The 12,458-nt window shown below is 39.8% G+C and overlaps 1 protein-coding gene across 1 annotated transcript in view; it reads right to left on the minus strand.

Moving 5' to 3' along the window:
• ncor2 (nuclear receptor corepressor 2) overlaps positions 1-12,458 on the minus strand; it is a 154,509-nt gene that overhangs the window by 122,178 nt on the left and 19,873 nt on the right. The window contains 1 exon segment of the mRNA XM_061730433.1: positions 683-890. Within this exon segment, the coding sequence (XP_061586417.1) occupies positions 683-787 (105 nt within the window). The 5' untranslated portion in view covers positions 788-890.

A 12,458-nucleotide genomic window follows, 5' to 3' on the forward strand; every position in this document is an offset into this window, starting at 1 on the left:
TTTTCTATTAAACCACGCCTCGTTTTGGCTAAAGTTTAACCTGGTTTGGTGTCGTGCGATTGGGTTCAGAGAGAATGACCCATAACACTCGTGTGTACAGACGTGTGTAGACGTGTTAAAGAGGTAAAGCCACAGATTAGTTTTCTTTATTGTTGTAATCTGTGCTTTAAATAAATCTGACATTGTTTATTATAAAACAGACTGATTTATTGCTTGTGTAGTTGAAAAATACATGAGAAAAAAATAATTGCATATTAAATCGCAATCGCAATATTGAGGAAAAAAATCGCAATTAGATTATTTTCAAAAATCGTTCAGCCCTACTATGTAAATCGCACTTTCGTTACGTAAAGTCGGGAGCAGAATCTGAACGGCTCGTAGAAGCCACATAACACTGGATGGCTCATCCGGGCGGCTGTACAGACACTGCAGAATTTGGTTGCTTTCCTCCTTCTCTGAGTTGACAGGTTGAGGGGAGACCACTTTATTAATGTTAAAGGAAGAGAAAACGTGTTTTTCATAATAGGTCCTCTTTAAATTTCTAATGAGGGAATTATTCCAGTACACCCTGTAGTAAACTGGGAATGTTTCAGGTGGGGTGGCGGGAAGCCTTCTCCAGTCTAAGAAACAGGTAGGTTAAGAATCTTTCTAATGGTTGCATGAATCAGGTGGAAAGCCTTACCGTGTGCGCCCGTTGCAGCTGCAGTGGTAGGGTGGCAGGGTTTGGTAGGTGCCTGGTGTCCACAGCCCTCCGGCCCGGCGGCACGGACTGGGGATGAGAGGACATGCTGGCACAGCCGCTTCCTCTACAGGCAGGAAGAGGGTGTGGCTGGCGAGCAGATGCCGCACATTATCTGCTGTTTTTTTCCAGTTTTTTTTAAGCCTGCAACCTGTGAATGAGAGGGGGGAGAGAAAAAAAATGTATAAATCAGGCATGAGAGATTTTTTGCAAGTCCAGCAACTTTCGATCTTGGAAATAATAATGCATAAAACTAAAAGATGCAGAACTGTGCCGGACTAAGGGAATAGGTGCATGCTTTTGGGCGACCTCATCCAAAAGGTTTAAATTGTGCATGTCGATCTCCTCCGGATATTATTGAATCAACACCTCCCTACCACAGCTGCTGCTCCCTCTATTGCTCCTCGTATAGGAGTGACAGTCCCTGCACCTGCTAGACGCAAGCCCTTCTTCCAGTTTCTGAAAGGCCCACTGTCCTCACACTCAGACCCACAGAGAAACACCAGCCAAGTAAGTAGCTGCTATCTAAAATACACCAGGATTCTAAAGGCCACTTTGTTTCTTTCTTTTTTAACTTTAATTTGTACCTAAATCTGGCATAAGATTTAGGCTATAATAGTGTACAAAAGAGAAAGTTAAGTAATAACGGAGGAAATGGTGAAAATATGGGGGACTTTCCATGTGCAATGTTATGAGATTCTAACAAGGTTCATCGTGATATGTCCTTACATAAACCAATAGAATCATATGATCGTTATGATGTCAATAACCCCCAAAGGAAGGAAAACAGAGCCTTTTTTTAATGTTTGAGGTTTTTCTGTCTAAAGGAAGTGTACGTCAGGCAGTTAAAGAACAAATGTAAACATGATAAAGTTCAGATTTTCCATCCATTATCTTCTTTCCTTTTTAAATACGTTATGCATCAAGCACAGAAATGTTATACTAGTATCGGAGAAATGGATGTTAATGCTTGATCTATTGCTGGAACTGGTATTAAATGCAAATGTGTGAATGTATTAAATACATTTCCATTGGAAGGACAAATGAATCCCACCGCCTGCATTGTTAAGACGTGTCTAGCCTATAAATGTGCCATTCACAGGCACGTCAACATGCCTGTGATAGTAGTAGTGAAACGCTTCCCTGTGCTTCCAGCCAAGAGAGAAATTAGGACTCATGCCATGTCTTTGGGCCTCTGACTAATGGCGCCTCTCTGTTATTGATCAGGTTTCTGTTTGTGGCACACAACAGGAGGCCCAGTAACAGGCATATGGATTCAACACTGTATGACATTTTGACACAACAGCAAAGTACTCCAAATGCTCTGCCGTTCTCTCAACTGAAAGGCCACGAACAAAGCCACTTTTGCAACAGAACAGGGGAGAAAATGGGACCATTCAGATGGACATGAAAATACCATTAAATTAACCCAACATGCAGACTAATTTGTGCTAAGCAGAATATTTAATAACATCTAGCCTCTGTTCATTCTGAGGGTCCTCCTGTCAGGCCCAGTTCTACACCCGCACCTCCACGCTTTGGAGTAGATAACTGCATCAGCATCTCGAAATCTGCAGAAAAATTTCTTCCTCTGCAGGCATCCAGCCGTTCCTTGAATATGCCCCGTTCCAATAAGAGTCCTTCACCGCATCATGTGGTCGAAACTAAGGCAGAACGATTAATGCATTTGCAATAATATCGCAATATCATAAAACCTGATTTTGTAATCGCAACGTGTGATTACAGCATTGTCACATGACGCCTGAGTAAGCGGTGCACGGAACTGCATTAACTTTTCATGCTAAGCTTCCATCTGTTGCACAATGACCTCTGGCTCGAGGGAACAGTCAGAAGCTGGATCAGCTGAAACTAGAAGAGGAACATCCACACCGCGGGAGGTCGTAGACCTGTTTGTTGGCGGTGTTGGAGTAATCTGGTTAAAACTTTCTAAAGATAAGGCATTAATTATTATTATTATTATTATTAGTCTGTATATTGTATTTACTTATTAAATTAAAATAGGAAAAACTTGAAACAAAAGATCCCTAATCTATGGGAAGAACATTTTAGAGTAAACATATATAATAGTGTTAAAATCATCCATTAGGTGTAATTGAAAAAAACAAAATTGTATCGCAATATTGGGGGGGGGGGGGGGGGTTGCAATTAGATTATTTTCCCAAATCATTCAGTCCCATTTACAATACGATAAATACTCTGCTGTGACCCAGATTTGACATGTTACACCGACTACCTGAAAAGTGTAAAGTCTGGATTATGGTTCTGCGTTAAATCGACGACGAGCGTGCGCCGCGGGTTGTGCCGCGATGCGCACCCCCACGGCGCAAGCCACAGCCAAAAATTGTAACTATGCGTCGAGGCAACGCAGACCCAACGCAGACCGAGAGGGCTGTGATTGGTTCGCTTGGTAGCAACGCATTTCCGGTTCCGGTTTGTGAAGCAGTCGTGAACTTTCAGCGCTCTTTTCTTCATGTGTGTGATTTTTGGGTTTTGGTTTTTTGCACAATAGTTGTCCTTATCTCTTTGATTCACTGTGACCGGAAAAGTTGGATAAACCATTCAGGAAAAGATCGCACCCCCCCTACCGCTCGTGGGGGGTATTGCACCGCGACGAAATGGAGTGACGGAGAAGTCCGAAGGGGGTTTACAACGGTGTCATGGCAACGCCGTGTGCTCTGCGTTGGTTTAACGCAGAACCATAATCCAGGCTTAAGTAAATGGCAACCCGTGGCTGGTTTGATGGACTCAAAAGGTCATACAACAGTTTCTTAAAAACTTTAAAACAGACAAGCCATTTAAGACACAATTACAGTAGCTATGCATAAATATTAACATTTACATTTGTAAATGTATGGAGAACAATTACATCCGGAAGATGATAATTAAATAATAAATAATCAAACATAATTACAGTTTCCGGGCAGGACAGTCACTGCTGCTGACACAGTTCCTCATGATGGGACATGTTGAATAACAACCTGCCCGACTCGTAATAAACAAGAGCTTTTTATAGCCTGAGATCAGATAACACTAGAAGGTGTCAACAGAGCATGGCATAGTATAACTTGGGGTAAAATACCAGTGTGCCACTTTCCATTGTCTAGCGGCAGCATCTTTTTGTGGCACAAAGAGGGGCGCTATCTACCCGCCCTTCCAACCCAACTGTCACAAACACAGCGTCACTTCATTGCAAAGGGTTCTATTATGATAACTTGAAACATGGCTCTGGCTTTAAGACTCAGGGGAGCTCTGTAAACATAAGGCTCACAGAGGCCGTGAGATGGATAACAACACTGCTCCAAGTCTGACGCCAACTACAGACAATCTTTAGGTCCAGAAATCAAACAAGTCCACACCCGTTTCAGGCCAGGAATAACTAATTACCTGATGGATGTAAAGCACACAGCAGATAAAATACTAGATGATTAAAAACAAAAATGTACAAATAAATAGGATGATTACTGTCAACAGAAAGTAAATGAGGGTGAAATAAGGCATTTTACTTTGATGACCATCCAGAGTTTCCATAAAGGAGGGATAAAACAAGTGTGTGGCTCTTGTGACTGCAATCGGAGGACTGAAAAAACAGTGTCAAAATGAAAGGACCAGCACAATGAGAGAGCTTTGACATAAACTGAGTGGAATGGGGCCTTCCAGACGAGAGGCCAAACACATACACTGGCACTGCTACACACACCCACAGGCAAGTTGATGGCTCACTGCCAACACTACAAATGAACTCGGTCACCTCACTGCCTCGCTTTAGCGTGCTCTCCTTCTCTCCTTGCTTTTGCTCTCATCTCTTACACAGAACAGAGGGCCTCAGCCTTCAGCAGTGGAAGCCAATATTTCATCCTCTTACCCCCCACCCTCCTCCTCCATTTTAGGAACTGCTGTGGTAATACGAGCAATGAGCACACAGACAGCTTCCAGCCGGCCGAGAAGAGCAGGAGGCAAGCTTCAAATAACAATTTAATTCCACTGACATATAAACAATAAATCAAATTGCAGTCGAGGTTGAATCTTTACTTTCCAAGTCAAGTTTTGAAGTAAACCAAAGGAACGAAAACCTGACGCTTCTCTACATCAGGTGGGGGGGCGCTGTGCTACTGGTGTGTCCATTTTAAACCAAATCCACTTCCATGACACAGTTTCATCAAAAGTACTAAAGATCACAAGCCATTCATAAACTCATCTCAAACTTTTAACATCAACAGTCACCTTTCAATTACAGTTTGGGTGGAAAAACTAATAAAAATCCAAAATGACCATATTTCCATGAAGTCATGAAATAAAGTTGCTTTCACTCTTATCGCATAAAGTCTTTCCATTCTAATAATAAAACAAAAGGCTTTCATCTCTTGCAATTTGCATCCCTAATATGAGGAGTTCCCAAAGGAAAATACGTGATTCTGCATGTGATTATGTATTCAAATGAAGTCTTTGAGGACTTTACTACTAATGTAACAATAAAACTGTATTTATTAAAAAAATATATACATTTTATTTTAATTATCTAAATCAAAATGTCTATTAAGAGTCAGATCTGAAAAAGGACAGAAATTGCGAGATAAAACAGTTTACAGAGAGTGGGACCAAAAATACCACATTCTTACTTTGCATGTTAAATGTACTTAAATGTAACTGTTTTGAAAGCATTTATAAAAACATTATAGTGCCTTTGTACAAATAACCTGTTCAAAGGTATATTTTCTGCTAAAAACAACAGCTTTTCATAAATCACTGGAACAGATTATTATATGTGAATTAGCGGCTCTCTTCAGAACCTGCTCTTTAGTCTGAAGTACTTCCAGCTGTGTGGTTTTACAGAAATACAGTCAACAACTGAACTGGATCAAAACATTTAATCACTTTTCCTAAGGCAAGAATGGGTATTCAAATTTCTTTCATGTGCGTTTTTAGATCCACTTCAAACATTGATTAGTGTATATAATTTTGTACCACATCAGGTGAATTTATAAAATGTTTTTGATTTATATAAATAATAATAATAATAATAATAATTCATTTTATTTAGCGGCGCCTTTCAAGTCACCCAAGGTCACCTTACAGAATAAAAACAAAAACAAAAATACAATAGAAATACAAATACAGGAAATACAATAGAAATTATAATACATACACATATACAATGGACAACCGAGGTGCAACAGTACAGATAACGCAACAGTATGGTGGGAAGTAGTGTGTGGTGACCGGTCAAAGTGAATGGGCAAGTTTAAACAGGTGAGTCTTGAGTTGCGTTTTGAATGTGGTGATGGAGTCTATTTGTCTTATGTATGGGGGGAGGGAGTTCCAGAGTCTGGGTGCCGTGCAACTAAAAGCTCGGGCACCCATGCCACCCAAATCCGCCTAAATTGAATTCCACAATAAAATGTGCAACTTAGCATCAGAAATAAACATATTTTAATATTGATTCAAAGAAAAGTTTTGGTCCCTATTACTAGATTACACATCCAATAAGGCTTTAATAGCATTCCAGATGAATTTAATATAAAAGCAATAAATTCACTAATATTATAGGGCGAAGCCTGTTGTCTCTGTTGCTACTCATCATTACTTCCTCATCAGTCATCGTTGTAGTATGAAGCTTAGCAAAGATATGTGGAGCAGAATATTCCGCTTGAAGCTTTCGCCAGCTCCTCCACCGTGGACGGGCTGATGGAGCTGGTAACCACGGCTAAAGTTGACTGACACAAGATGGGCGCATTTCAGGCGGCTTCCCGCGTCCGTTTAATTTACAACATGTGGTCCCACATTACGAGAAAAAGAGAAACGTGAAAACTCCTCAGACAACCTATGCCGATACGCTGCGGTTCATCTGCCCAAAATATTTAAGTTTATGATCAGTAAAAATGTCAATGTTACCATGTTGTCAATCAGAAAATGTGAGATTGTAGAAATTAGGGCAGCAACTAACGACTTTTCTGATACGACTGAAACTATTAGTCGACGAATCTGATTATGACTCTATGGTTCTTTAAACGAGGCGCTAATTACAGATTAAAAGACGTTAAAGATGGACAATTAATTCAAAAATACATCTTTTAATGGACTTTACTTTTTTGCCAGTCGCCGGGGTGTTGCATCGGTGGCCGCCATACTCTATTGTAGTCTACTGTACTCGATTGGGCATGTGCAACTCTCACAGACAGAAAGGGAGGAAGACGCCTCACTCTGTTCATTCTTTTTGTCAACAATAGTCAACAATTAAATTCGTCGGCGACTATTTTTATCATCGATTTTTATGGACGACGTCGACCAATCATATTAGAAATACTACTATTTGGTAAAATCAGAGGACGAGACAATAGCAGAGACAGAATCTCAGTGATCACTCAAAAACATTACATAATGTTTCACACAAATCTTAAATGCTGAATTCATCCCACAACATAGCAAGCAAGACCGTATAGATGGTATTGTAGACACTACAAATCACACCACACTCAGGTCGCCCTCAATATACACTATCAGTCAAACTTCTGGGCTTTTTAATCTTTCTACAAACTTTGAATAGCAATGTACAATTATCTTGTGCACAGTTAAGCAAGCAAGCTGACCAAGTTGCAAGCTTTGCGTTTTCTGACCTTGTCCACTACTTCATACCGGCTTATGTCAATCACAGTACAGCTTGGAAATGAATTCAATCTGCACAGAAACTGACAGATGTGATTAAGGCCGATCATTCAGGAGAAATAGTGTGTTGTCTTTTTTATTATTTTACTCTGCAGTGAAGTAATGACTCATCGACCGGTGATTGGGACTGGCAGATCTCCACCCTACTGACTATGACCGGTATCGATTGCAGCAGTGAAAAATGGAGTGTGCTGATCCTGTAAATGCATCAGCTTAGAAGCGTGGAATGCTGAGAAATCCACATTTTTCCCAATTATCGGTCAACTCATCGTGACCATGCAGTCAGTGGGAAGCATGTTGTAGAGCTTTAGCACTTCAGTACAGAAAAACCCATAACGAAATATGTGCCGGCTGTCGGTAAAAATGATCTGTGAGGAACAACAGTCAAGGGGCCCTGGAAAGCTCAGTGGGTTGAGCGGGTTGCCATTTACTGAGGCTGCAGTCCTCGTGCAGGTTCGAGTCCTGGCCTGTCACTCTTTACTGCATGTCTTCCCCCCTCTCTGTGTTTCCTGTCTACCTACTTTACTAATAAAGACCACGAGTGCCACAAAAAAAACTAAAGAAACTAAAGAAAAAAGGCATTTTTTTACTCCAGGCACAACAATCTATCTACCTGAACATGCTCAGGGTTATGACGCTAACAGTAAAGTTAAAAGACTAAAGATAAGGCCAGGAGAGAAAACAGCCTGCAGCCTCTGCTATCTTTCATTGTTAATTAAGTTAATATGTGCATTTAAGGATATTTCTTTTGGGTGGGGGGGTCAGACTCAGCTAAAATTGATAAGCAGGTCAGATCTTCCAGAAAAGTGGAATGGGCAAAGAAAACTGTAGTTAGTGAATTTATAGTAATGTATGTGTTAAAGCCTTGTATGTCATAAACTTAAATAAACTTATGCATGATAACTGGGTCTGTAACTTGTTACAACAAAGGTTTAACACCACGGTAGCAGTAATGTACTTTCAATTGTGAATGAATAAAAATATTCTGCCAGCTTTCCCGCACATAAAACATACATTGGGTACCAAAAACCACCTCTGTGATGACTGCTGCTGTTGTGCCAAAAGAGACGGCGGTTCCAGTGAAATGGGGAAAAGTCTGGGAACAGTATTAGAGGCTTCTAAAGCTGTGCCCTCGAGAGTAGAGCTCATGTGAAGGGGGCTGCGAGGAGTCAGCCTAGGAATGTGGCACCATGTCAGGTCTCATAAGGATTTATCTCCCTGGTGCCTCATTAGAGAAGGGCCTGGAAAAGGAAGCTCGCTGTTGCTTACCCTCTCTTTCCCTCACCCTAAACCTCAACAGTGAGCTACTCAGAAACATTAAACGAGGTTAAAACACTTGTATGGAGACTTTCATATCTTTACTGACTGGAAACTACATTTACGAGAAGAGAAGATCAAGCTGAGAGCAAAGTGACATCACACATTTTTACTACAGTTAAAATATCTATAGCTGGTGCTTCCTTTTCCCTTTAGGGAATTGCAACAATGGACCCTCTATTTCTATTTCAGCCTGTCATCTGCACCCTCCTCTGGTGCACATGTCCAGATAAAAACATTATCTACAGATGCACTATTCCAGTTTTCTTATCTGATTCCGACAAGCTTCTCTACAGGTCTGAGCAACCGATTGTGATCAAGAGCAAATCTCATTTTCCGTGTAAAGTTATTGGGTGAGTTGAGTCCTGGTGTGTTATGAGAAGGAGGGGTGTTGGGTAGGAGGTTAATAGCCTTACAGGTTTCCACGATTACAGGGTTGACATTGTTGTGCCTGTCACCTGACAGACGATGAATTAGAAGATAACTCTAGTGGAGCATGACTTGGAAATCGGTCATAAATTAGAACATTTATGATTGCTTTACATACATTTGAATTGGTCCATCCATTCAACCTTGTGCTGCTGTCAGCACAGCAGAATCAAAATCACAGAGCAACACAGAGGACTTGAAATGTTGTTACGTTTAGTGGGCGACTGATAATCGTCCACGGCCGATTATCGAATTTGATATTCATAATTTTATTAATAATCGGTATCGCCCCCAATAAATAATTTCGATTTTTTTCTAAGAAATTTACTGAAATACTGCATTTTCTTTTTGTATTAAGAATGTTCAACATGCTCAAACTTAAGTAAACTTAAGTAAATATTTGCACTTAAAAAAACTTCTAAAATTGAGGCTGTTATTCCTCTTAATTTGTTATTTTTTATAGGCAGCTTTTTTATTTTATGTAAAGAGAAAATTCACTTAATGTTATTTTTAATAACTGAAATGCTGCTTGTTTTGTTTGATGTTCCATAATTTGCACTTTTGATGTGTGAACCGTGCGAAGTGAATATTGCTGTCCTTCCTAGTTAAAGCAATAAATTGCTCACCATTCATTTAAATGAATTCTTGTATTGAAATTTGTTTTCTCCCAAAAAGGTAAAAAAAAGGGTAATAATCGTATCGGCTGATATCGGCTATCGGTCTTTTTGATTTCCCCCTAATCGGTGATCGAAATAATCGAAAAAAAGGCTGATCGGTCGGACACTAGTTACGTTGTTGTTGTTTTTTTAATTCAAACTAACACAGCCTTAAAACCAACCAGGTAGAGGCAAATGTTAAATTGGAGACTGGCAGAGACTGCAAGTTTGACTGCAGTACCATAAAAAAGTTCAGCATTAATGGCTGCCTGTAGTAACTAAAATCTATGTTTAGGGAAAAGGGAAGTCCTAAGCCTTTATCCAAACAGGCAAGTGTAAAATAATATATTTAATGAATTTTTCTTCAGTGACAGTTGTAATGTTGCTTGCCGTGCAAAAGTCAGTCAACTTAATTGCGGCAATTTCAATCTTAACTAAAAATCAAGTGGGTGAAGGAACCATAGTAGCAGATATCTATTAGTATTGGTGTCGAGCCAATTTCAAAATACTATCATGTCTTTCTTCTTTTCACTGGGTTGTGTCAGGAAGGGTATCAAACATAAAACCTACACCAAATCAATATGCAGAGCACACCAATCCACTGTGGTAACCCCTAACAGAGGGAAAGTCAAAATAAATTGCTTTGTCCAGTAAAGTTTTACATAAACACATTTCTTTTAAATGTCCTCCATAAAGCTTATTGGCAGCACTTTTTTTAGTTGACATGAAATATGATCAGTCCCACACCGACAGAGCCGTTTCAGAGGTGTATTTCTGACCTGGTAAATTGTACCAGGGTCCAGATCTTTTTCACCAAAAGACAGAAAACGGTCATCTGGGATAATTAATTCTAGTTTTATCCAGCAGTAGACACGTACATACTGGCGTTCTGTAACATTTACATAAAAAGTGGCCCACCAATTTTACTCTATTGGCTTTGACATAATGGCCCAAGTAAGAGAGGAGAGTGCTGCAGACGTGTGTTCTTACGTACGCAAAAAAATCATGGCAGGGGTATTACAACAGTGCCATGTCTTTTTAACAGGCTGAGTCCGTTTAAGCACACATTTTTGAGGGAATTTCTATTATTCCTATTAAAAATACTTAAAAAGCAATGTGATGAGTTTTTAAATGCTTTTGGGGAGTTGCTTGTATTATTTCTAATAACATTTGCACCACTTCAGGAGAACCAGCCCAGTATAATGAGCATGTCCCAGTCCTCCTGGTGGGTTTGTCCAGCCTAAGATAACGCTGTACTGCTAACAACACCAGGTAGCTGCTTCTAGTGACCACCTAATGACTCACAACAGGAATTTGAAAAGGCAGTATTATGCAACTTCCTGTGCTGGTTTTTAGAGCAAGAACGATATATCTGTTTGAAACATTGCCAGAGTATCTCAATGCCTCTGACCCTTGCTTAACTTTCACAAAGGAAATATGTGGTCACCGCAATCAGTAACTAAATTATGTAAAAAGTGTGACGACGCAGACTTAACTGTGACACAATTTGGCCCAGATTGCATTGTGAATTTGACTTAACAGCACTCACCATTATACCAACAACACCATTAGCCTCAAAGAAATGCCTGTAGTTACGAGAGAAGAGCAAAATAATATTTGAAACTGTGTAACTGGAAACATTTAGATGTTTAGATTATTTTTCCTCAGGGAGAGTCATGCTCAAATGCGGCATGAAAGAAAATAAAAATAAAAATGTACACATCCTTTCTACATTCAAACAAGAATACCTCTTATGTTACCAAAATAGGACCGGGTCGAGCATGAACACCAGCTTGCCAATATTAGTTTTCGGGGACAATTTGTGATAATCACAAAAATATTTATAACGGGCAATAATGGTCCAAAGTTGTTTAAAATCATTTTAACCAACAAAATGTGCTGAATGTCAACCATCCATCAAGTTAACAGTTAAATGTCTAAAGTTAGTCATCTCATTTGTTTCAAAAGCAGATATGCTCAGATTTGCAGCGCATTATGCAAAGTTTCCCAGCAGCCACCATGAAAAAAAAGAAGAGGTCATCAGACTAGACACAAAATGTGTGTGTTATTTATCATTGGAGCATATTCGGCTAGCTAAACTACACCGACAGCCACCGCCTTATTCTGGATGACCATCTTCTGTACAACTTGATGAAAACAATAACCCAGCAGTCTCCAGCAAAACACTGTTCCAAGTACCCAATAATACCAAGTTATGCAGACTGTAACCCGTAGTAGCACGTCTTCACCGAAGCCTGGCACGGATTTGTAACTCATCAGATAACAACACTATTATACGAGGACAATTTGAACAGATTATGAAATAAAATATATTTGAGCAATCACAAGTAATATGATTTATGATCAATGGTGTTATTTATGTCACATAATAAAAAATGTATACGGTGTGAAGGCAGATAACACCAAATGTTTTGGTGTTTTCTTCTTTTAGAGTACAGACTCCAAAAGTCTATTGTTAGAGAAGACATCATGAGACGGAGTCACTGACTGGCTGTGCCGTGCCAAGACATTTGGTCATCAAGATGAGTGTGTGCTGTAGCACTACTATTGGATTTCCTGGTTATTTCCCTGCTGCTGGCTGGCTGGCTTCAAGCACTCTGGTGAAATTACATAAA

Source organism: Cololabis saira, chromosome 9 (assembly GCF_033807715.1).
Source record: "Cololabis saira isolate AMF1-May2022 chromosome 9, fColSai1.1, whole genome shotgun sequence".
Classification (NCBI taxonomy): domain Eukaryota; kingdom Metazoa; phylum Chordata; class Actinopteri; order Beloniformes; family Belonidae; genus Cololabis; species Cololabis saira.